At 40.0% G+C, this 25,757-nt stretch overlaps 4 protein-coding genes and 4 non-coding genes across 8 annotated transcripts; 4 read left to right on the top strand and 4 right to left on the bottom strand.

Moving 5' to 3' along the window:
• Positions 1 to 1,011: 1,011 nt before the first annotated feature.
• On the bottom strand, positions 1,012 to 1,117 carry LOC133811818 (small nucleolar RNA R71). Its single transcript, XR_009883352.1, has one exon. It is a non-coding gene; the product is annotated as a small nucleolar RNA R71 (small nucleolar RNA).
• A 16-nt stretch (positions 1,118 to 1,133) lies between these two features.
• LOC133811814 (uncharacterized) lies at positions 1,134 to 2,261 on the top strand. The gene has a single exon (XM_062246222.1). The coding sequence runs from the start codon at positions 1,134 to 1,136 to the stop codon at positions 2,259 to 2,261; it is 1,128 nt and encodes a 375-aa protein (XP_062102206.1).
• Positions 2,262 to 8,366: 6,105 nt separating this feature from the next.
• LOC133811817 (small nucleolar RNA R71) lies at positions 8,367 to 8,472 on the bottom strand. Its single transcript, XR_009883351.1, has one exon. It is a non-coding gene; the product is annotated as a small nucleolar RNA R71 (small nucleolar RNA).
• Positions 8,473 to 8,488: 16 nt separating this feature from the next.
• Positions 8,489 to 9,616, top strand: LOC133811813 (uncharacterized). The gene has a single exon (XM_062246221.1). It carries the CDS (start codon positions 8,489 to 8,491, stop codon positions 9,614 to 9,616), a length of 1,128 nt encoding a protein of 375 aa, XP_062102205.1.
• A 6,105-nt stretch (positions 9,617 to 15,721) lies between these two features.
• Positions 15,722 to 15,827, bottom strand: LOC133811816 (small nucleolar RNA R71). The gene has a single exon (XR_009883350.1). It is a non-coding gene; the product is annotated as a small nucleolar RNA R71 (small nucleolar RNA).
• A 16-nt stretch (positions 15,828 to 15,843) lies between these two features.
• Positions 15,844 to 16,971, top strand: LOC133811812 (uncharacterized). The gene has a single exon (XM_062246220.1). It carries the CDS (start codon positions 15,844 to 15,846, stop codon positions 16,969 to 16,971), a length of 1,128 nt encoding a protein of 375 aa, XP_062102204.1.
• A 6,105-nt stretch (positions 16,972 to 23,076) lies between these two features.
• LOC133811815 (small nucleolar RNA R71) lies at positions 23,077 to 23,182 on the bottom strand. Its single transcript, XR_009883349.1, has one exon. It is a non-coding gene; the product is annotated as a small nucleolar RNA R71 (small nucleolar RNA).
• Positions 23,183 to 23,198: 16 nt separating this feature from the next.
• Positions 23,199 to 24,326, top strand: LOC133811811 (uncharacterized). Its single transcript, XM_062246219.1, has one exon. It carries the CDS (start codon positions 23,199 to 23,201, stop codon positions 24,324 to 24,326), a length of 1,128 nt encoding a protein of 375 aa, XP_062102203.1.
• Positions 24,327 to 25,757: the final 1,431 nt, after the last annotated feature.

Raw genomic sequence — 25,757 nt, 5'->3', positions numbered from 1 at the left:
GAGCATATTATGAATTCTGTTAACACTGTGTAATTTTGCTGAGCGAAATGCTGTATCAACTGGGCAGATTCAGCATAGGGGGGATTAATTATTCAAGTCCATTTTCACATATACAACTTCTCTAGCAATTATTTTTCCAGCAATAGTAGCTACATTTTAAGCAAGTTTATTTACAGTCATTTAAATTTAGCTTCATTACTCAATCATTCTCATATTTTCCATTTATTTTAAGTTGTAATTAGTTGATTTTACATTGTATTTTGTTTGCAATCCCTGTGGAGACGATCTTACTTATCATTGTATTACTTGTGTGACTGCGTATATTAATTTTCACACTAAGATTTTGGCGCCGTTGCCGGGGATTGAAAATTAAAATTCTGTATTATCAACTATTTTGCAATTTATTTCTGTTTGTTTCTAATTCTGCTTGTTTGGGTTGTGCGTTTCTTAGGTTTAATCTAGTGCATGAACGAACAAGACAAATCTGAACTTGCTCCTATTGACCCCGAAATTGAACGTACTTTCAGAAAAAGGAGAAAGGCACAAAAGGCTAAAAGCCGCTGCAACATGGCTGAAAATGTTGGAGAAGAAGAAGAGGGTGCGCAAAACATGACTAATCCTATTGTCTTGGCGGATGATAGAGCTAGAGTAATAAGAGAATATGCTGCCCCTATGTTCAACGAGCTCAATCCGGGCATTGTGAGGCCCGAAATTCAAGCACCTCAGTTTAAGCTCAAACCCGTCATGTTTCAAATGCTCCAAACAGTTGGGCAGTTTAGTGGGATGCCCACGGAAGACCCTCATCTCCATCTTCGCTCATTTTTGGAGGTGAGCGATTCTTTCAAGTTACAAGGAGTAAGTGAAGAGGCGCTAAGACTGAAGTTATTCCCGTTCTCTTTAAGGAACCGAGCTAGATCATGGCTCAACACCCTTCCTCCCGATTCGGTGACAAATTGGAACGACTTGGCTGAAAAATTCTTAAGAAAGTACTTCCCTCCCACTAGAAATGCAAGGTTTCGAAGTGAGATTATGTCTTTTCAACAAATGGAAGATGAGTCTACTAGTGATGCTTGGGAAAGATTCAAGTGGTATTGAGAAAGTGTCCTCACCATGGTATCCCACATTGCATACAAATGGAGACATTTTACAATGGTCTCAATGCAGCCTCTCGAATGGTATTGGATGCTTCAGCCAATGGAGCCATTCTTTCCAAGACTTATAACGAAGCATTTGAGATTTTGGAAAGAATAGCAAGCAACAACTACCAATGGTCAAATACTAGAGCTCCTACATGCCGAAAAGTAGCGGGTGTTCTTGAAGTAGATGCTCTAACCGCTCTAATCGCTCAAATGGCCTCAATGACCAACATTTTAAAGAACATGAGTATGGGAGGAAATGTACAGCCAGCTGCTGCCATTCAAAGTGCAGAAGTATCATGTGTGTATTGTGGGGACGGGCATACTTTTGAGAATTGCCCTTCAAATCTAGCTTCGGTCTTCTATGTGGGTAATCAAAACTCCAATCGCAACAACAACCCATATTCGAACACTTACAATCCATCATGGAGGCATCATCCAAATCTGTCATGGGGGGGTCAAGGAGCAAGTTCAAGTGGAGCACCAACACAAGGAAAACAGTCATATCCACCGGGATTTTCTCAACAACCAAGACCTCAACAACCACACTCACCTCAAGGCTCTCAAACAAGTTCTTTGGAGAATTTAATGAGAGATTATATGGCCAAGAATGACGTAGTAATTCAAAGCCAGGCAGCTTCTCTTCGGAATTTGGAAATTCAATTGGGGCATTTAGCTAATGACTTGAAAAATCGACCCCAAGGTTCTTTGCCAAGTGACACCGAGAATCCAAGGAGGGATGGCAAAGAACAATGCAAGGCAATCAATCTACGAAGTGGGAAAAATATGGAAGTGAATGAGGAGAAAACAAAGGGCAGCAAGGAGCCTACTTCAATCCAAACCGAAGGGGAAACGAGTAAAAAACCAGCAAGTGCAGCTGTTGAATTCTCCCCAATTGAAACAGCATCGGGTCAGCATTCTACTATAGAAAAGACTTTACACAAGCCACCTCCGCCATTTCCTCAACGATTCAAAAAAACAGCAGCAAGATGGCCAATTCAGGAAGTTTTTGGATGTTTTGAAGCAGCTCCATATCAACATTCCCTTGGTGGAAGCTTTGGAGCAAATGCCCAATTATGTAAAGTTTTTGAAAGACATTTTGACAAGAAAGAGGAGGCTTGGTGAGTTTGAAACAGTTGCTTTGACGGAGGGTTGTAGTGCAATGTTAAAAAGCAAGATTCCTCCTAAATTGAAAGATCCGGGCAGCTTTACAATTCCATGTTCAATTGGTGGAAGAGATGTGGGAAGAGCTCTATGTGACTTAGGTGCTAGTATTATTCTAATGCCTATGTCAATTTTCAAAAAGCTAGGCATTGGGGAAGCTCGACCAACCACAGTTACTTTGCAATTGGCGGACCGTTCTATGGCTCATCCGGAAGGAAAAATTGAAGATGTTCTAGTGCAAGTTGACAAGTTCATCTTTCTGGCCGACTTCATTATTCTTGATTATGAAGCGGATAGAGATGTACCAATCATTTTGGGGAGGCCGTTTCTTGCTACCCGGAGGACTTTGATTGATGTGCAAAATGGAGAACTTACCATGAGGGTGAATGATCAACAAGTGACCTTTAGTGTTTTCAAAGCCATGAAGTTTCCGGATGACATCGAAGAATGCTCTAGATTGAGTGTAATTGAGACACTTGTGGCTGAAACTTTTCATACGGAAATTCGCAAGGCTGATTTGGAGGTGAATATCTTTGAAGATGATGAAGAATTTAGCAAAGAGGAGGAGTCCCAAGTCACATGGGTAGAGTCTAGCAAACCAGCCATGAAATTCAGCAAACCTTATGAGTCTCTAAACCTATCGGAAGGGAATTTCAAGCCTCCAAAGCCTTCCATTCAAGAACCACCAAAGCTAGAGTTGAAACCTTTGCCGAGCCACTTAAAATATGCTTACTTGGGGGACAATGAGACGCTGCCAGTCATTATTTCAGCATTGTTGGGAGCTGAAGCTGAAAGTTTGTTGCTAGAGGTGTTGAAAGAGCATAAGAAAGCAATTGGTTGGACTATGGCTGACATAAAAGGCATTAGCCCAACATTTTGTATGCACAAAATACTGATGGAAGCTGGCTGTAATAACTCTATTGAGCAGCAGCGACGGTTGAATCCCATCATGAAGGAAGTAGTTCGGAAAGAAGTGATTAAGTGGTTGGATTATGGCATTGTGTACCCGATTTCAGACAGCTCATGGGTCAGCCCGGTTCAATGTGTCCCTAAAAAGGGAGGAGTTACAGTGGTGACTAATGACAATAATGAATTGATTCCCACACGAACGGTGACTGGTTGGCGAGTTTGCATGGACTATAGGAAGTTGAATAATGCCACTTGGAAGGACCATTTTCCGCTGCCATTTATTGACCAAATGTTGGATCGGTTGGCGGGAAAAGAATTTTACTGTTTTCTTGACGGATATTCAGGTTATAATCAAATCTCTATTGCGCCGGAAGACCAAGAAAAGACAACATTCACTTGTCCCTACGGCAACTTTGCCTTTAGAAGGATGCCATTTGGCTTATGCAATGCTCCCGCCACCTTCCAAAGGTGTATGATGGCAAAAGAAACTGAGTTTGGAGATATGCCACAATGGCTGATCGACACCATCAACAAGAGGAAGTGGAAATATCTGTGCTTACCACCTGAACCGCCAGTCCCTGAACTGGTAAAAGAATTCTATTCCAATTTCTTAGACAAAGAATATTCAACTGAACTCATAGTGCGTGAAGTGGAAGTTCCATTCTCTGCCGAGGAAATAAACGACATCTTTTTGCTGGAAGAAGTGCCCTGCGAGTTTTCGAAGGTTCGCGAAAATCTGAGTGATGAGCTAATGATGGATATCATACCCGAGCTTGCAAAACCAGAGGCTGAATGGAGTATAGAGGAAAATGGAGCTTTTCATTTCAAAAGGACCAAACTGCAACACGACATTAAATGTCTCTACAGCTTCGTCCAAACCAGTCTGTTGCCAACGTCTCATGACTCAACGGTGAGCAGAGAAAGAATGTGGATGCTTTATTGCATCATGAAGGGAATGAAGATAGACGTTGGAAGAGTAATAGCCCAAGAAATTTGTGACTGTGCACACCGAGAAAAAGGGAAATTCTTCTTCCCTTCTTTAATCACATCTCTGTGTTGAGGTGCCGGTGTACCCATTTGGCCAGAAGAGGGCATGGTCCCATTAAAAGGCCTCATTAGCTTCGGGCCTGCTCGCGCCCCGAAAAGCACCACCGCAGCCGCTTCCACTTCGAGTGACCCATTTATGGAGAGGCTGGCCAAGCAAGAAGCTATGCAACATAAAATGTTTCAGCGGCAGTCACAGATGTGTGAGCGACTGCAGGCTCATTGGAGTTATGAGCAACAGCGGGATGCTGCAATGAAGAATGTTCTGCAAAAGGCGCTGCCCAAATCTAGTCCTCAATTCCCAACTTTCCCGGAGCACATTTTGGAGCCTTGGAATGACGTTATTGTAGAAGCAGAGGATTCCCATGGCGAGGAGTCTGAGTAAAGAGGGGGTTTTCTTTCCTTAGTTTTGTTTTATTTTATTTTAATTTTGTTTGTGGCTGTTTGTGTTTGTTTAATTCTGTGTTGTTAGTTGTGTGTTTAGGACATGTTACTTGTAGTTGTGTGACCTAAGTTTGTGTTTGTTTTGTAACTGAGAGGTATTATTTTGTTTAGGCTAGTTTAGCATAGTGCTCAATGATGAAAGCATCCATTCTCATCCATATGTGATATGCCCTGAATTTGTGTGTTAAAATTGCGAGTCTAAGTGCTATTATTGTCCAAATGCTAGTCTAGGAGTAATTCTTTCACTAGAAGTGTGCTTTTGCTATCCCACAGTATTTTGAATTTTTAGAATGACTAACACCTTGAGAGAGTTTAAGCTTCTAGAATTGGTTAGTGTAACCCTTGAGGCGAAATCCTAGCTAGCTTTACAACTTAGAAATGATCTAGGCCATCCTTGGACGATTGAGCCTTTCAAGCTAACCTGATAAATATTAATTGTCTTTAGTCACCCCTATTTGAGCCGATTTGTCTAATTTTTCTTAACACCCATTAATGTTTAATATACCCCCATACCCATAATTTTCATTCTTCATTACCCGAACTTAATTGCTGAAATTTATCAAGGACAAATCAATTTATTGGTTAGGAAAGTGAGGGTATAATTAGCAACAATGTGGTGAGCTATTCCTAGTTTTATTTGTTTAGCCACATTGGGGACAATGATGGGATTTAAGTTTGGGGTGTGTGGGAATGAGCTCACATAAAAACATTCATATTTCTCTTGCTATATATATATATCTCTTTACTGTTACAATATTTTGTTCAAAAAAAAAAAAAAAAAAACAAAAAAAAAACAAAAAAAGGAGAGAAAGAGGCGGTTTTGAACCTAAGTTTGGGGTGTACCACCCCCTATACAAGAAAATAGATTGGCCTTCTTTCTCATTATCTAGTCAGTTTTGGAAATGAAAATAGCAAGAGAATTGAGCTGTATCAACTTCATTATTGTGGGTTAAGAGTGAAATCTTGGGTGAGAGCTTGAGAGAGAAAGAAAAGTCCTTGATAAATTGAGGTGGTTAGGATGTAAGCCTTAGAGATATTACTTTTCATCCTACCCTAGCCGAAGCCTCACATTACAAGCTTATTAAAGTCCTTTTGATCTAGGGTGTAAAGCTAGACTGCATTAGTGGAGAGGGTTGCACTAATTCAACTTATGGAAGCAAACTTTTTAAACTCGAGGATCGAGGGTAGTTATTATAGGAATTCAAGGTGTTGGTGGGAAGCATTTGCACACTCTAGTGATTGAGTTACTCTTGGTAAGCATTAAGGACAAAAATAGCATGCAAAACTTGATTGAAACACATAGGTTCAAGGCATATTCACTACCATCAGTGCAATTTCCATTCCATATAATTCCGAGAGAATTTTCTTCGCTAAACTAAGTCTGAATGAGTAGTATCCTCTCTGTTGCAAGTGTTGTGTTGTTGCTGTCTTGTTTGTTTTTACTGTCTTGTTAGTTTTGTTTTTCATTACTCAAGGACGAGCAATACACTAAGTTTGGGGTGTGATAACTCTATGGTATAGAGTTATTTTTATTAACTTTGAACATGATTTTTAGTGAAAAGAGTAATGAATGTGATGTTGTTTGTAAGTTTGATTAGTTTTATCTTTCTTTTCTAGTTAGTGTACTAATTTAGGAGTCTTTTAAGTTGTTAGTATTAAATGTAATTAATTAATTAATTCTGTTTGTTTTGTTGTTTACGAAAGGAATTTTTGAATCGCTAAGGGAAAGAAAGGAATCCGAGGCCGAAGTGAACACTAAGCTGGAAATGCTGCTGAATTGCTGGAGAACAAAATGCTATAGCATTTTTGGGTACTGGGAAATGACGTGGACAAAATACCAGCAGGCTTTTCTTCATCCAAGTCAGCGCACAGGTGGCAATCACTTAAAAACATGCCAGCTGGCTGTTGTGAAGAAAGGAGACCAACCCGTGGGCCAAAGGAGAATGTTGTTGGGCTTTCTAATCAGGGTAAATGAAGTGTACCCTAAGGAAAAAAAAAACAAGTACCAGCCACCATCATTTTTTTGGATTACAACAGAAAGGAGCTGCCATTAAAGGAAAGGAGAGTTGCAGAACGTGAAGAACACCAAAAAACCAAGCAAAAAGGAGTGGAATTCCGAGAAGAAGAAGAACACGAGCTGCCTAGCTCGAATTTTGTTATTTCTATTCTTCTTCTATTCTTTTGTCTTCTTTTTAACTTGGATTTCAATATTTTGTAAAAGACAAACAACTTCCATGGCAAGACAGATTTTATTTTCCATTGTATTTTCTGTTTTGAACATGAGCTAAGCTTCTTTGAGGCTTGGATAGCTATGAACCCCTATGACTTTGATTAATTAAATTGAATGCATGATTTTAGCAATTTTACCTTTGTTCATTCAAGTGAGCTCACTGTTGTTAATTGTTATGAACCGGCCATGAATAACAATTTTACTAAGCTAGATCTGATTCTGGAAAGGTTAAATCTAATGGAATTAACTTGGATGATGCAAGTGAATTACCATGTGTAGGTTGTTCTTAGTAAGCAAGATAGGAATATTTTAATACCTTGCATAACTTGAGAATTGGTGTTTAACTGATGTTTTACAACCTGATTTAATATAGGAATGTATTGAATTAAGTGGTAGAACTGAATTGGTGAGTTTTGGAAAAACCTCACGAGCATATTATGAATTCTGTTAACACTGTGTAATTTTGCTGAGCGAAATGCTGTATCAACTGGGCAGATTCAGCATAGGGGGGATTAATTATTCAAGTCCATTTTCACATATACAACTTCTCTAGCAATTATTTTTCCAGCAATAGTAGCTACATTTTAAGCAAGTTTATTTACAGTCATTTAAATTTAGCTTCATTACTCAATCATTCTCATATTTTCCATTTATTTTAAGTTGTAATTAGTTGATTTTACATTGTATTTTGTTTGCAATCCCTGTGGAGACGATCTTACTTATCATTGTATTACTTGTGTGACTGCGTATATTAATTTTCACACTAAGATTTTGGCGCCGTTGCCGGGGATTGAAAATTAAAATTCTGTATTATCAACTATTTTGCAATTTATTTCTGTTTGTTTCTAATTCTGCTTGTTTGGGTTGTGCGTTTCTTAGGTTTAATCTAGTGCATGAACGAACAAGACAAATCTGAACTTGCTCCTATTGACCCCGAAATTGAACGTACTTTCAGAAAAAGGAGAAAGGCACAAAAGGCTAAAAGCCGCTGCAACATGGCTGAAAATGTTGGAGAAGAAGAAGAGGGTGCGCAAAACATGACTAATCCTATTGTCTTGGCGGATGATAGAGCTAGAGTAATAAGAGAATATGCTGCCCCTATGTTCAACGAGCTCAATCCGGGCATTGTGAGGCCCGAAATTCAAGCACCTCAGTTTAAGCTCAAACCCGTCATGTTTCAAATGCTCCAAACAGTTGGGCAGTTTAGTGGGATGCCCACGGAAGACCCTCATCTCCATCTTCGCTCATTTTTGGAGGTGAGCGATTCTTTCAAGTTACAAGGAGTAAGTGAAGAGGCGCTAAGACTGAAGTTATTCCCGTTCTCTTTAAGGAACCGAGCTAGATCATGGCTCAACACCCTTCCTCCCGATTCGGTGACAAATTGGAACGACTTGGCTGAAAAATTCTTAAGAAAGTACTTCCCTCCCACTAGAAATGCAAGGTTTCGAAGTGAGATTATGTCTTTTCAACAAATGGAAGATGAGTCTACTAGTGATGCTTGGGAAAGATTCAAGTGGTATTGAGAAAGTGTCCTCACCATGGTATCCCACATTGCATACAAATGGAGACATTTTACAATGGTCTCAATGCAGCCTCTCGAATGGTATTGGATGCTTCAGCCAATGGAGCCATTCTTTCCAAGACTTATAACGAAGCATTTGAGATTTTGGAAAGAATAGCAAGCAACAACTACCAATGGTCAAATACTAGAGCTCCTACATGCCGAAAAGTAGCGGGTGTTCTTGAAGTAGATGCTCTAACCGCTCTAATCGCTCAAATGGCCTCAATGACCAACATTTTAAAGAACATGAGTATGGGAGGAAATGTACAGCCAGCTGCTGCCATTCAAAGTGCAGAAGTATCATGTGTGTATTGTGGGGACGGGCATACTTTTGAGAATTGCCCTTCAAATCTAGCTTCGGTCTTCTATGTGGGTAATCAAAACTCCAATCGCAACAACAACCCATATTCGAACACTTACAATCCATCATGGAGGCATCATCCAAATCTGTCATGGGGGGGTCAAGGAGCAAGTTCAAGTGGAGCACCAACACAAGGAAAACAGTCATATCCACCGGGATTTTCTCAACAACCAAGACCTCAACAACCACACTCACCTCAAGGCTCTCAAACAAGTTCTTTGGAGAATTTAATGAGAGATTATATGGCCAAGAATGACGTAGTAATTCAAAGCCAGGCAGCTTCTCTTCGGAATTTGGAAATTCAATTGGGGCATTTAGCTAATGACTTGAAAAATCGACCCCAAGGTTCTTTGCCAAGTGACACCGAGAATCCAAGGAGGGATGGCAAAGAACAATGCAAGGCAATCAATCTACGAAGTGGGAAAAATATGGAAGTGAATGAGGAGAAAACAAAGGGCAGCAAGGAGCCTACTTCAATCCAAACCGAAGGGGAAACGAGTAAAAAACCAGCAAGTGCAGCTGTTGAATTCTCCCCAATTGAAACAGCATCGGGTCAGCATTCTACTATAGAAAAGACTTTACACAAGCCACCTCCGCCATTTCCTCAACGATTCAAAAAAACAGCAGCAAGATGGCCAATTCAGGAAGTTTTTGGATGTTTTGAAGCAGCTCCATATCAACATTCCCTTGGTGGAAGCTTTGGAGCAAATGCCCAATTATGTAAAGTTTTTGAAAGACATTTTGACAAGAAAGAGGAGGCTTGGTGAGTTTGAAACAGTTGCTTTGACGGAGGGTTGTAGTGCAATGTTAAAAAGCAAGATTCCTCCTAAATTGAAAGATCCGGGCAGCTTTACAATTCCATGTTCAATTGGTGGAAGAGATGTGGGAAGAGCTCTATGTGACTTAGGTGCTAGTATTATTCTAATGCCTATGTCAATTTTCAAAAAGCTAGGCATTGGGGAAGCTCGACCAACCACAGTTACTTTGCAATTGGCGGACCGTTCTATGGCTCATCCGGAAGGAAAAATTGAAGATGTTCTAGTGCAAGTTGACAAGTTCATCTTTCTGGCCGACTTCATTATTCTTGATTATGAAGCGGATAGAGATGTACCAATCATTTTGGGGAGGCCGTTTCTTGCTACCCGGAGGACTTTGATTGATGTGCAAAATGGAGAACTTACCATGAGGGTGAATGATCAACAAGTGACCTTTAGTGTTTTCAAAGCCATGAAGTTTCCGGATGACATCGAAGAATGCTCTAGATTGAGTGTAATTGAGACACTTGTGGCTGAAACTTTTCATACGGAAATTCGCAAGGCTGATTTGGAGGTGAATATCTTTGAAGATGATGAAGAATTTAGCAAAGAGGAGGAGTCCCAAGTCACATGGGTAGAGTCTAGCAAACCAGCCATGAAATTCAGCAAACCTTATGAGTCTCTAAACCTATCGGAAGGGAATTTCAAGCCTCCAAAGCCTTCCATTCAAGAACCACCAAAGCTAGAGTTGAAACCTTTGCCGAGCCACTTAAAATATGCTTACTTGGGGGACAATGAGACGCTGCCAGTCATTATTTCAGCATTGTTGGGAGCTGAAGCTGAAAGTTTGTTGCTAGAGGTGTTGAAAGAGCATAAGAAAGCAATTGGTTGGACTATGGCTGACATAAAAGGCATTAGCCCAACATTTTGTATGCACAAAATACTGATGGAAGCTGGCTGTAATAACTCTATTGAGCAGCAGCGACGGTTGAATCCCATCATGAAGGAAGTAGTTCGGAAAGAAGTGATTAAGTGGTTGGATTATGGCATTGTGTACCCGATTTCAGACAGCTCATGGGTCAGCCCGGTTCAATGTGTCCCTAAAAAGGGAGGAGTTACAGTGGTGACTAATGACAATAATGAATTGATTCCCACACGAACGGTGACTGGTTGGCGAGTTTGCATGGACTATAGGAAGTTGAATAATGCCACTTGGAAGGACCATTTTCCGCTGCCATTTATTGACCAAATGTTGGATCGGTTGGCGGGAAAAGAATTTTACTGTTTTCTTGACGGATATTCAGGTTATAATCAAATCTCTATTGCGCCGGAAGACCAAGAAAAGACAACATTCACTTGTCCCTACGGCAACTTTGCCTTTAGAAGGATGCCATTTGGCTTATGCAATGCTCCCGCCACCTTCCAAAGGTGTATGATGGCAAAAGAAACTGAGTTTGGAGATATGCCACAATGGCTGATCGACACCATCAACAAGAGGAAGTGGAAATATCTGTGCTTACCACCTGAACCGCCAGTCCCTGAACTGGTAAAAGAATTCTATTCCAATTTCTTAGACAAAGAATATTCAACTGAACTCATAGTGCGTGAAGTGGAAGTTCCATTCTCTGCCGAGGAAATAAACGACATCTTTTTGCTGGAAGAAGTGCCCTGCGAGTTTTCGAAGGTTCGCGAAAATCTGAGTGATGAGCTAATGATGGATATCATACCCGAGCTTGCAAAACCAGAGGCTGAATGGAGTATAGAGGAAAATGGAGCTTTTCATTTCAAAAGGACCAAACTGCAACACGACATTAAATGTCTCTACAGCTTCGTCCAAACCAGTCTGTTGCCAACGTCTCATGACTCAACGGTGAGCAGAGAAAGAATGTGGATGCTTTATTGCATCATGAAGGGAATGAAGATAGACGTTGGAAGAGTAATAGCCCAAGAAATTTGTGACTGTGCACACCGAGAAAAAGGGAAATTCTTCTTCCCTTCTTTAATCACATCTCTGTGTTGAGGTGCCGGTGTACCCATTTGGCCAGAAGAGGGCATGGTCCCATTAAAAGGCCTCATTAGCTTCGGGCCTGCTCGCGCCCCGAAAAGCACCACCGCAGCCGCTTCCACTTCGAGTGACCCATTTATGGAGAGGCTGGCCAAGCAAGAAGCTATGCAACATAAAATGTTTCAGCGGCAGTCACAGATGTGTGAGCGACTGCAGGCTCATTGGAGTTATGAGCAACAGCGGGATGCTGCAATGAAGAATGTTCTGCAAAAGGCGCTGCCCAAATCTAGTCCTCAATTCCCAACTTTCCCGGAGCACATTTTGGAGCCTTGGAATGACGTTATTGTAGAAGCAGAGGATTCCCATGGCGAGGAGTCTGAGTAAAGAGGGGGTTTTCTTTCCTTAGTTTTGTTTTATTTTATTTTAATTTTGTTTGTGGCTGTTTGTGTTTGTTTAATTCTGTGTTGTTAGTTGTGTGTTTAGGACATGTTACTTGTAGTTGTGTGACCTAAGTTTGTGTTTGTTTTGTAACTGAGAGGTATTATTTTGTTTAGGCTAGTTTAGCATAGTGCTCAATGATGAAAGCATCCATTCTCATCCATATGTGATATGCCCTGAATTTGTGTGTTAAAATTGCGAGTCTAAGTGCTATTATTGTCCAAATGCTAGTCTAGGAGTAATTCTTTCACTAGAAGTGTGCTTTTGCTATCCCACAGTATTTTGAATTTTTAGAATGACTAACACCTTGAGAGAGTTTAAGCTTCTAGAATTGGTTAGTGTAACCCTTGAGGCGAAATCCTAGCTAGCTTTACAACTTAGAAATGATCTAGGCCATCCTTGGACGATTGAGCCTTTCAAGCTAACCTGATAAATATTAATTGTCTTTAGTCACCCCTATTTGAGCCGATTTGTCTAATTTTTCTTAACACCCATTAATGTTTAATATACCCCCATACCCATAATTTTCATTCTTCATTACCCGAACTTAATTGCTGAAATTTATCAAGGACAAATCAATTTATTGGTTAGGAAAGTGAGGGTATAATTAGCAACAATGTGGTGAGCTATTCCTAGTTTTATTTGTTTAGCCACATTGGGGACAATGATGGGATTTAAGTTTGGGGTGTGTGGGAATGAGCTCACATAAAAACATTCATATTTCTCTTGCTATATATATATATCTCTTTACTGTTACAATATTTTGTTCAAAAAAAAAAAAAAAAAAACAAAAAAAAAACAAAAAAAGGAGAGAAAGAGGCGGTTTTGAACCTAAGTTTGGGGTGTACCACCCCCTATACAAGAAAATAGATTGGCCTTCTTTCTCATTATCTAGTCAGTTTTGGAAATGAAAATAGCAAGAGAATTGAGCTGTATCAACTTCATTATTGTGGGTTAAGAGTGAAATCTTGGGTGAGAGCTTGAGAGAGAAAGAAAAGTCCTTGATAAATTGAGGTGGTTAGGATGTAAGCCTTAGAGATATTACTTTTCATCCTACCCTAGCCGAAGCCTCACATTACAAGCTTATTAAAGTCCTTTTGATCTAGGGTGTAAAGCTAGACTGCATTAGTGGAGAGGGTTGCACTAATTCAACTTATGGAAGCAAACTTTTTAAACTCGAGGATCGAGGGTAGTTATTATAGGAATTCAAGGTGTTGGTGGGAAGCATTTGCACACTCTAGTGATTGAGTTACTCTTGGTAAGCATTAAGGACAAAAATAGCATGCAAAACTTGATTGAAACACATAGGTTCAAGGCATATTCACTACCATCAGTGCAATTTCCATTCCATATAATTCCGAGAGAATTTTCTTCGCTAAACTAAGTCTGAATGAGTAGTATCCTCTCTGTTGCAAGTGTTGTGTTGTTGCTGTCTTGTTTGTTTTTACTGTCTTGTTAGTTTTGTTTTTCATTACTCAAGGACGAGCAATACACTAAGTTTGGGGTGTGATAACTCTATGGTATAGAGTTATTTTTATTAACTTTGAACATGATTTTTAGTGAAAAGAGTAATGAATGTGATGTTGTTTGTAAGTTTGATTAGTTTTATCTTTCTTTTCTAGTTAGTGTACTAATTTAGGAGTCTTTTAAGTTGTTAGTATTAAATGTAATTAATTAATTAATTCTGTTTGTTTTGTTGTTTACGAAAGGAATTTTTGAATCGCTAAGGGAAAGAAAGGAATCCGAGGCCGAAGTGAACACTAAGCTGGAAATGCTGCTGAATTGCTGGAGAACAAAATGCTATAGCATTTTTGGGTACTGGGAAATGACGTGGACAAAATACCAGCAGGCTTTTCTTCATCCAAGTCAGCGCACAGGTGGCAATCACTTAAAAACATGCCAGCTGGCTGTTGTGAAGAAAGGAGACCAACCCGTGGGCCAAAGGAGAATGTTGTTGGGCTTTCTAATCAGGGTAAATGAAGTGTACCCTAAGGAAAAAAAAAACAAGTACCAGCCACCATCATTTTTTTGGATTACAACAGAAAGGAGCTGCCATTAAAGGAAAGGAGAGTTGCAGAACGTGAAGAACACCAAAAAACCAAGCAAAAAGGAGTGGAATTCCGAGAAGAAGAAGAACACGAGCTGCCTAGCTCGAATTTTGTTATTTCTATTCTTCTTCTATTCTTTTGTCTTCTTTTTAACTTGGATTTCAATATTTTGTAAAAGACAAACAACTTCCATGGCAAGACAGATTTTATTTTCCATTGTATTTTCTGTTTTGAACATGAGCTAAGCTTCTTTGAGGCTTGGATAGCTATGAACCCCTATGACTTTGATTAATTAAATTGAATGCATGATTTTAGCAATTTTACCTTTGTTCATTCAAGTGAGCTCACTGTTGTTAATTGTTATGAACCGGCCATGAATAACAATTTTACTAAGCTAGATCTGATTCTGGAAAGGTTAAATCTAATGGAATTAACTTGGATGATGCAAGTGAATTACCATGTGTAGGTTGTTCTTAGTAAGCAAGATAGGAATATTTTAATACCTTGCATAACTTGAGAATTGGTGTTTAACTGATGTTTTACAACCTGATTTAATATAGGAATGTATTGAATTAAGTGGTAGAACTGAATTGGTGAGTTTTGGAAAAACCTCACGAGCATATTATGAATTCTGTTAACACTGTGTAATTTTGCTGAGCGAAATGCTGTATCAACTGGGCAGATTCAGCATAGGGGGGATTAATTATTCAAGTCCATTTTCACATATACAACTTCTCTAGCAATTATTTTTCCAGCAATAGTAGCTACATTTTAAGCAAGTTTATTTACAGTCATTTAAATTTAGCTTCATTACTCAATCATTCTCATATTTTCCATTTATTTTAAGTTGTAATTAGTTGATTTTACATTGTATTTTGTTTGCAATCCCTGTGGAGACGATCTTACTTATCATTGTATTACTTGTGTGACTGCGTATATTAATTTTCACACTAAGATTTTGGCGCCGTTGCCGGGGATTGAAAATTAAAATTCTGTATTATCAACTATTTTGCAATTTATTTCTGTTTGTTTCTAATTCTGCTTGTTTGGGTTGTGCGTTTCTTAGGTTTAATCTAGTGCATGAACGAACAAGACAAATCTGAACTTGCTCCTATTGACCCCGAAATTGAACGTACTTTCAGAAAAAGGAGAAAGGCACAAAAGGCTAAAAGCCGCTGCAACATGGCTGAAAATGTTGGAGAAGAAGAAGAGGGTGCGCAAAACATGACTAATCCTATTGTCTTGGCGGATGATAGAGCTAGAGTAATAAGAGAATATGCTGCCCCTATGTTCAACGAGCTCAATCCGGGCATTGTGAGGCCCGAAATTCAAGCACCTCAGTTTAAGCTCAAACCCGTCATGTTTCAAATGCTCCAAACAGTTGGGCAGTTTAGTGGGATGCCCACGGAAGACCCTCATCTCCATCTTCGCTCATTTTTGGAGGTGAGCGATTCTTTCAAGTTACAAGGAGTAAGTGAAGAGGCGCTAAGACTGAAGTTATTCCCGTTCTCTTTAAGGAACCGAGCTAGATCATGGCTCAACACCCTTCCTCCCGATTCGGTGACAAATTGGAACGACTTGGCTGAAAAATTCTTAAGAAAGTACTTCCCTCCCACTAGAAATGCAAGGTTTCGAAGTGAGATTATGTCTTTTCAACAAATGGAAGATGAGTCTACTAGTGATGCTTGGGAAAGATTCAAGTGGTATTGAGAAAGTGTCCTCACCATGGTATCCCACATTGCATACAAATGGAGACATTTTACAATGGTCTCAATGCAGCCTCTCGAATGGTATTGGATGCTTCAGCCAATGGAGCCATTCTTTCCAAGACTTATAACGAAGCATTTGAGATTTTGGAAAGAATAGCAAGCAACAACTACCAATGGTCAAATACTAGAGCTCCTACATGCCGAAAAGTAGCGGGTGTTCTTGAAGTAGATGCTCTAACCGCTCTAATCGCTCAAATGGCCTCAATGACCAACATTTTAAAGAACATGAGTATGGGAGGAAATGTACAGCCAGCTGCTGCCATTCAAAGTGCAGAAGTATCATGTGTGTATTGTGGGGACGGGCATACTTTTGAGAATTGCCCTTCAAATCTAGCTTCGGTCTTCTATGTGGGTAATCAAAACTCCAATCGCAACAACAACCCATATTCGAACACTTACAATCCATCATGGAGGCATCATCCAAATCTGTCATGGGGGGGTCAAGGAGCAAGTTCAAGTGGAGCACCAACACAAGGAAAACAGTCATATCCACCGGGATTTTCTCAACAACCAAGACCTCAACAACCACACTCACCTCAAGGCTCTCAAACAAGTTCTTTGGAGAATTTAATGAGAGATTATATGGCCAAGAATGACGTAGTAATTCAAAGCCAGGCAGCTTCTCTTCGGAATTTGGAAATTCAATTGGGGCATTTAGCTAATGACTTGAAAAATCGACCCCAAGGTTCTTTGCCAAGTGACACCGAGAATCCAAGGAGGGATGGCAAAGAACAATGCAAGGCAATCAATCTACGAAGTGGGAAAAATATGGAAGTGAATGAGGAGAAAACAAAGGGCAGCAAGGAGCCTACTTCAATCCAAACCGAAGGGGAAACGAGTAAAAAACCAGCAAGTGCAGCTGTTGAATTCTCCCCAATTGAAACAGCATCGGGTCAGCATTCTACTATAGAAAAGACTTTACACAAGCCACCTCCGCCATTTCCTCAACGATTCAAAAAAACAGCAGCAAGATGGCCAATTCAGGAAGTTTTTGGATGTTTTGAAGCAGCTCCATATCAACATTCCCTTGGTGGAAGCTTTGGAGCAAATGCCCAATTATGTAAAGTTTTTGAAAGACATTTTGACAAGAAAGAGGAGGCTTGGTGAGTTTGAAACAGTTGCTTTGACGGAGGGTTGTAGTGCAATGTTAAAAAGCAAGATTCCTCCTAAATTGAAAGATCCGGGCAGCTTTACAATTCCATGTTCAATTGGTGGAAGAGATGTGGGAAGAGCTCTATGTGACTTAGGTGCTAGTATTATTCTAATGCCTATGTCAATTTTCAAAAAGCTAGGCATTGGGGAAGCTCGACCAACCACAGTTACTTTGCAATTGGCGGACCGTTCTATGGCTCATCCGGAAGGAAAAATTGAAGATGTTCTAGTGCAAGTTGACAAGTTCATCTTTCTGGCCGACTTCATTATTCTTGATTATGAAGCGGATAGAGATGTACCAATCATTTTGGGGAGGCCGTTTCTTGCTACCCGGAGGACTTTGATTGATGTGCAAAATGGAGAACTTACCATGAGGGTGAATGATCAACAAGTGACCTTTAGTGTTTTCAAAGCCATGAAGTTTCCGGATGACATCGAAGAATGCTCTAGATTGAGTGTAATTGAGACACTTGTGGCTGAAACTTTTCATACGGAAATTCGCAAGGCTGATTTGGAGGTGAATATCTTTGAAGATGATGAAGAATTTAGCAAAGAGGAGGAGTCCCAAGTCACATGGGTAGAGTCTAGCAAACCAGCCATGAAATTCAGCAAACCTTATGAGTCTCTAAACCTATCGGAAGGGAATTTCAAGCCTCCAAAGCCTTCCATTCAAGAACCACCAAAGCTAGAGTTGAAACCTTTGCCGAGCCACTTAAAATATGCTTACTTGGGGGACAATGAGACGCTGCCAGTCATTATTTCAGCATTGTTGGGAGCTGAAGCTGAAAGTTTGTTGCTAGAGGTGTTGAAAGAGCATAAGAAAGCAATTGGTTGGACTATGGCTGACATAAAAGGCATTAGCCCAACATTTTGTATGCACAAAATACTGATGGAAGCTGGCTGTAATAACTCTATTGAGCAGCAGCGACGGTTGAATCCCATCATGAAGGAAGTAGTTCGGAAAGAAGTGATTAAGTGGTTGGATTATGGCATTGTGTACCCGATTTCAGACAGCTCATGGGTCAGCCCGGTTCAATGTGTCCCTAAAAAGGGAGGAGTTACAGTGGTGACTAATGACAATAATGAATTGATTCCCACACGAACGGTGACTGGTTGGCGAGTTTGCATGGACTATAGGAAGTTGAATAATGCCACTTGGAAGGACCATTTTCCGCTGCCATTTATTGACCAAATGTTGGATCGGTTGGCGGGAAAAGAATTTTACTGTTTTCTTGACGGATATTCAGGTTATAATCAAATCTCTATTGCGCCGGAAGACCAAGAAAAGACAACATTCACTTGTCCCTACGGCAACTTTGCCTTTAGAAGGATGCCATTTGGCTTATGCAATGCTCCCGCCACCTTCCAAAGGTGTATGATGGCAAAAGAAACTGAGTTTGGAGATATGCCACAATGGCTGATCGACACCATCAACAAGAGGAAGTGGAAATATCTGTGCTTACCACCTGAACCGCCAGTCCCTGAACTGGTAAAAGAATTCTATTCCAATTTCTTAGACAAAGAATATTCAACTGAACTCATAGTGCGTGAAGTGGAAGTTCCATTCTCTGCCGAGGAAATAAACGACATCTTTTTGCTGGAAGAAGTGCCCTGCGAGTTTTCGAAGGTTCGCGAAAATCTGAGTGATGAGCTAATGATGGATATCATACCCGAGCTTGCAAAACCAGAGGCTGAATGGAGTATAGAGGAAAATGGAGCTTTTCATTTCAAAAGGACCAAACTGCAACACGACATTAAATGTCTCTACAGCTTCGTCCAAACCAGTCTGTTGCCAACGTCTCATGACTCAACGGTGAGCAGAGAAAGAATGTGGATGCTTTATTGCATCATGAAGGGAATGAAGATAGACGTTGGAAGAGTAATAGCCCAAGAAATTTGTGACTGTGCACACCGAGAAAAAGGGAAATTCTTCTTCCCTTCTTTAATCACATCTCTGTGTTGAGGTGCCGGTGTACCCATTTGGCCAGAAGAGGGCATGGTCCCATTAAAAGGCCTCATTAGCTTCGGGCCTGCTCGCGCCCCGAAAAGCACCACCGCAGCCGCTTCCACTTCGAGTGACCCATTTATGGAGAGGCTGGCCAAGCAAGAAGCTATGCAACATAAAATGTTTCAGCGGCAGTCACAGATGTGTGAGCGACTGCAGGCTCATTGGAGTTATGAGCAACAGCGGGATGCTGCAATGAAGAATGTTCTGCAAAAGGCGCTGCCCAAATCTAGTCCTCAATTCCCAACTTTCCCGGAGCACATTTTGGAGCCTTGGAATGACGTTATTGTAGAAGCAGAGGATTCCCATGGCGAGGAGTCTGAGTAAAGAGGGGGTTTTCTTTCCTTAGTTTTGTTTTATTTTATTTTAATTTTGTTTGTGGCTGTTTGTGTTTGTTTAATTCTGTGTTGTTAGTTGTGTGTTTAGGACATGTTACTTGTAGTTGTGTGACCTAAGTTTGTGTTTGTTTTGTAACTGAGAGGTATTATTTTGTTTAGGCTAGTTTAGCATAGTGCTCAATGATGAAAGCATCCATTCTCATCCATATGTGATATGCCCTGAATTTGTGTGTTAAAATTGCGAGTCTAAGTGCTATTATTGTCCAAATGCTAGTCTAGGAGTAATTCTTTCACTAGAAGTGTGCTTTTGCTATCCCACAGTATTTTGAATTTTTAGAATGACTAACACCTTGAGAGAGTTTAAGCTTCTAGAATTGGTTAGTGTAACCCTTGAGGCGAAATCCTAGCTAGCTTTACAACTTAGAAATGATCTAGGCCATCCTTGGACGATTGAGCCTTTCAAGCTAACCTGATAAATATTAATTGTCTTTAGTCACCCCTATTTGAGCCGATTTGTCTAATTTTTCTTAACACCCATTAATGTTTAATATACCCCCATACCCATAATTTTCATTCTTCATTACCCGAACTTAATTGCTGAAATTTATCAAGGACAAATCAATTTATTGGTTAGGAAAGTGAGGGTATAATTAGCAACAATGTGGTGAGCTATTCCTAGTTTTATTTGTTTAGCCACATTGGGGACAATGATGGGATTTAAGTTTGGGGTGTGTGGGAATGAGCTCACATAAAAACATTCATATTTCTCTTGCTATATATATATATCTCTTTACTGTTACAATATTTTGTTCAAAAAAAAAAAAAAAAAAACAAAAAAAAAACAAAAAAAGGAGAGAAAGAGGCGGTTTTGAACCTAAGTTTGGGGTGTACCACCCCCTATACAAGAAAATAGATTGGCCTTCTTTCTCATTATCTAGTCAGTTTTGGAAATGAAAATAGCAAGAGAATTGAGCTGTATCAACTTCATTATTGTGGGTTAAGAGTGAAATCTTGGGTGAGAGCTTGAGAGAGAAAGAAAAGTCCTTGATAAATTGAGGTGGTTAGGATGTAAGCCTTAGAGATATTACTTTTCATCCTACCCTAGCCGAAGCCTCACATTACAAGCTTATTAAAGTCCTTTTGATCTAGGGTGTAAAGCTAGACTGCATTAGTGGAGAGGGTTGCACTAATTCAACTTATGGAAGCAAACTTTTTAAACTCGAGGATCGAGGGTAGTTATTATAGGAATTCAAGGTGTTGGTGGGAAGCATTTGCACACTCTAGTGATTGAGTTACTCTTGGTAAGCATTAAGGACAAAAATAGCATGCAAAACTTGATTGAAACACATAGGTTCAAGGCATATTCACTACCATCAGTGCAATTTCCATTCCATATAATTCCGAGAGAATTTTCTTCGCTAAACTAAGTCTGAATGAGTAGTATCCTCTCTGTTGCAAGTGTTGTGTTGTTGCTGTCTTGTTTGTTTTTACTGTCTTGTTAGTTTTGTTTTTCATTACTCAAGGACGAGCAATACACTAAGTTTGGGGTGTGATAACTCTATGGTATAGAGTTATTTTTATTAACTTTGAACATGATTTTTAGTGAAAAGAGTAATGAATGTGATGTTGTTTGTAAGTTTGATTAGTTTTATCTTTCTTTTCTAGTTAGTGTACTAATTTAGGAGTCTTTTAAGTTGTTAGTATTAAATGTAATTAATTAATTAATTCTGTTTGTTTTGTTGTTTACGAAAGGAATTTTTGAATCGCTAAGGGAAAGAAAGGAATCCGAGGCCGAAGTGAACACTAAGCTGGAAATGCTGCTGAATTGCTGGAGAACAAAATGCTATAGCATTTTTGGGTACTGGGAAATGACGTGGACAAAATACCAGCAGGCTTTTCTTCATCCAAGTCAGCGCACAGGTGGCAATCACTTAAAAACATGCCAGCTGGCTGTTGTGAAGAAAGGAGACCAACCCGTGGGCCAAAGGAGAATGTTGTTGGGCTTTCTAATCAGGGTAAATGAAGTGTACCCTAAGGAAAAAAAAAACAAGTACCAGCCACCATCATTTTTTTGGATTACAACAGAAAGGAGCTGCCATTAAAGGAAAGGAGAGTTGCAGAACGTGAAGAACACCAAAAAACCAAGCAAAAAGGAGTGGAATTCCGAGAAGAAGAAGAACACGAGCTGCCTAGCTCGAATTTTGTTATTTCTATTCTTCTTCTATTCTTTTGTCTTCTTTTTAACTTGGATTTCAATATTTTGTAAAAGACAAACAACTTCCATGGCAAGACAGATTTTATTTTCCATTGTATTTTCTGTTTTGAACATGAGCTAAGCTTCTTTGAGGCTTGGATAGCTATGAACCCCTATGACTTTGATTAATTAAATTGAATGCATGATTTTAGCAATTTTACCTTTGTTCATTCAAGTGAGCTCACTGTTGTTAATTGTTATGAACCGGCCATGAATAACAATTTTACTAAGCTAGATCTGATTCTGGAAAGGTTAAATCTAATGGAATTAACTTGGATGATGCAAGTGAATTACCATGTGTAGGTTGTTCTTAGTAAGCAAGATAGGAATATTTTAATACCTTGCATAACTTGAGAATTGGTGTTTAACTGATGTTTTACAACCTGATTTAATATAGGAATGTATTGAATTAAGTGGTAGAACTGAATTGGTGAGTTTTGGAAAAACCTCACGAGCATATTATGAATTCTGTTAACACTGTGTAATTTTGCTGAGCGAAATGCTGTATCAACTGGGCAGATTCAGCATAGGGGGGATTAATTATTCAAGTCCATTTTCACATATACAACTTCTCTAGCAATTATTTTTCCAGCAATAGTAGCTACATTTTAAGCAAGTTTATTTACAGTCATTTAAATTTAGCTTCATTACTCAATCATTCTCATATTTTCCATTTATTTTAAGTTGTAATTAGTTGATTTTACATTGTATTTTGTTTGCAATCCCTGTGGAGACGATCTTACTTATCATTGTATTACTTGTGTGACTGCGTATATTAATTTTCACACTAAGATTTTGGCGCCGTTGCCGGGGATTGAAAATTAAAATTCTGTATTATCAACTATTTTGCAATTTATTTCTGTTTGTTTCTAATTCTGCTTGTTTGGGTTGTGCGTTTCTTAGGTTTAATCTAGTGCATGAACGAACAAGACAAATCTGAACTTGCTCCTATTGACCCCGAAATTGAACGTACTTTCAGAAAAAGGAGAAAGGCACAAAAGGCTAAAAGCCGCTGCAACATGGCTGAAAATGTTGGAGAAGAAGAAGAGGGTGCGCAAAACATGACTAATCCTATTGTCTTGGCGGATGATAGAGCTAGAGTAATAAGAGAATATGCTGCCCCTATGTTCAACGAGCTCAATCCGGGCATTGTGAGGCCCGAAATTCAAGCACCTCAGTTTAAGCTCAAACCCGTCATGTTTCAAATGCTCCAAACAGTTGGGCAGTTTAGTGGGATGCCCACGGAAGACCCTCATCTCCATCTTCGCTCATTTTTGGAGGTGAGCGATTCTTTCAAGTTACAAGGAGTAAGTGAAGAGGCGCTAAGACTGAAGTTATTCCCGTTCTCTTTAAGGAACCGAGCTAGATCATGGCTCAACACCCTTCCTCCCGATTCGGTGACAAATTGGAACGACTTGGCTGAAAAATTCTTAAGAAAGTACTTCCCTCCCACTAGAAATGCAAGGTTTCGAAGTGAGATTATGTCTTTTCAACAAATGGAAGATGAGTCTACTAGTGATGCTTGGGAAAGATTCAAGTGGTATTGAGAAAGTGTCCTCACCATGGTATCCCACATTGCATACAAATGGAGACATTTTACAATGGTCTCAATGCAGCCTCTCGAATGGTATTGGATGCTTCAGCCAATGGAGCCATTCTTTCCAAGACTTATAACGAAGCATTTGAGATTTTGGAAAGAATAGCAAGCAACAACTACCAATGGTCAAATACTAGAGCTCCTACATGCCGAAAAGTAGCGGGTGTTCTTGAAGTAGATGCTCTAACCGCTCTAATCGCTCAAATGGCCTCAATGACCAACATTTTAAAGAACATGAGTATGGGAGGAAATGTACAGCCAGCTGCTGCCATTCAAAGTGCAGAAGTATCATGTGTGTATTGTGGGGACGGGCATACTTTTGAGAATTGCCCTTCAAATCTAGCTTCGGTCTTCTATGTGGGTAATCAAAACTCCAATCGCAACAACAACCCATATTCGAACACTTACAATCCATCATGGAGGCATCATCCAAATCTGTCATGGGGGGGTCAAGGAGCAAGTTCAAGTGGAGCACCAACACAAGGAAAACAGTCATATCCACCGGGATTTTCTCAACAACCAAGACCTCAACAACCACACTCACCTCAAGGCTCTCAAACAAGTTCTTTGGAGAATTTAATGAGAGATTATATGGCCAAGAATGACGTAGTAATTCAAAGCCAGGCAGCTTCTCTTCGGAATTTGGAAATTCAATTGGGGCATTTAGCTAATGACTTGAAAAATCGACCCCAAGGTTCTTTGCCAAGTGACACCGAGAATCCAAGGAGGGATGGAAAAGAACAATGCAAGGCAATCAATCTACGAAGTGGGAAAAATATGGAAGTGAATGAGGAGAAAACAAAGGGCAGCAAGGAGCCTACTTCAATCCAAACCGAAGGGGAAACGAGTAAAAAACCAGCAAGTGCAGCTGTTGAATTCTCCCCAATTGAAACAGCATCGGGTCAGCATTCTACTATAGAAAAGACTTTACACAAGCCACCTCCGCCATTTCCTCAACGATTCAAAAAAACAGCAGCAAGATGGCCAATTCAGGAAGTTTTTGGATGTTTTGAAGCAGCTCCATATCAACATTCCCTTGGTGGAAGCTTTGGAGCAAATGCCCAATTATGTAAAGTTTTTGAAAGACATTTTGACAAGAAAGAGGAGGCTTGGTGAGTTTGAAACAGTTGCTTTGACGGAGGGTTGTAGTGCAATGTTAAAAAGCAAGATTCCTCCTAAATTGAAAGATCCGGGCAGCTTTACAATTCCATGTTCAATTGGTGGAAGAGATGTGGGAAGAGCTCTATGTGACTTAGGTGCTAGTATTATTCTAATGCCTATGTCAATTTTCAAAAAGCTAGGCATTGGGGAAGCTCGACCAACCACAGTTACTTTGCAATTGGCGGACCGTTCTATGGCTCATCCGGAAGGAAAAATTGAAGATGTTCTAGTGCAAGTTGACAAGTTCATCTTTCTGGCCGACTTCATTATTCTTGATTATGAAGCGGATAGAGATGTACCAATCATTTTGGGGAGGCCGTTTCTTGCTACCCGGAGGACTTTGATTGATGTGCAAAATGGAGAACTTACCATGAGGGTGAATGATCAACAAGTGACCTTTAGTGTTTTCAAAGCCATGAAGTTTCCGGATGACATCGAAGAATGCTCTAGATTGAGTGTAATTGAGACACTTGTGGCTGAAACTTTTCATACGGAAATTCGCAAGGCTGATTTGGAGGTGAATATCTTTGAAGATGATGAAGAATTTAGCAAAGAGGAGGAGTCCCAAGTCACATGGGTAGAGTCTAGCAAACCAGCCATGAAATTCAGCAAACCTTATGAGTCTCTAAACCTATCGGAAGGGAATTTCAAGCCTCCAAAGCCTTCCATTCAAGAACCACCAAAGCTAGAGTTGAAACCTTTGCCGAGCCACTTAAAATATGCTTACTTGGGGGACAATGAGACGCTGCCAGTCATTATTTCAGCATTGTTGGGAGCTGAAGCTGAAAGTTTGTTGCTAGAGGTGTTGAAAGAGCATAAGAAAGCAATTGGTTGGACTATGGCTGACATAAAAGGCATTAGCCCAACATTTTGTATGCACAAAATACTGATGGAAGCTGGCTGTAATAACTCTATTGAGCAGCAGCGACGGTTGAATCCCATCATGAAGGAAGTAGTTCGGAAAGAAGTGATTAAGTGGTTGGATTATGGCATTGTGTACCCGATTTCAGACAGCTCATGGGTCAGCCCGGTTCAATGTGTCCCTAAAAAGGGAGGAGTTACAGTGGTGACTAATGACAATAATGAATTGATTCCCACACGAACGGTGACTGGTTGGCGAGTTTGCATGGACTATAGGAAGTTGAATAATGCCACTTGGAAGGACCATTTTCCGCTGCCATTTATTGACCAAATGTTGGATCGGTTGGCGGGAAAAGAATTTTACTGTTTTCTTGACGGATATTCAGGTTATAATCAAATCTCTATTGCGCCGGAAGACCAAGAAAAGACAACATTCACTTGTCCCTACGGCAACTTTGCCTTTAGAAGGATGCCATTTGGCTTATGCAATGCTCCCGCCACCTTCCAAAGGTGTATGATGGCAAA

This window comes from Humulus lupulus, unplaced genomic scaffold, assembly GCF_963169125.1.
Source record: "Humulus lupulus unplaced genomic scaffold, drHumLupu1.1 SCAFFOLD_714, whole genome shotgun sequence".
In the NCBI taxonomy this organism is placed as follows: Eukaryota; Viridiplantae; Streptophyta; class Magnoliopsida; order Rosales; family Cannabaceae; genus Humulus; species Humulus lupulus.
This window is presented reverse-complemented; position numbering and strand designations above follow the sequence as displayed.

Coding starts and splice junctions, on each gene's coding strand:
- LOC133811811 (XM_062246219.1), top strand. CDS start 23,199: ATGGAGACATTTTACAATGGTCTCAATGCAGCCTCTCGAATGGTATTG.
- LOC133811812 (XM_062246220.1), top strand. CDS start 15,844: ATGGAGACATTTTACAATGGTCTCAATGCAGCCTCTCGAATGGTATTG.
- LOC133811814 (XM_062246222.1), top strand. CDS start 1,134: ATGGAGACATTTTACAATGGTCTCAATGCAGCCTCTCGAATGGTATTG.
- LOC133811813 (XM_062246221.1), top strand. CDS start 8,489: ATGGAGACATTTTACAATGGTCTCAATGCAGCCTCTCGAATGGTATTG.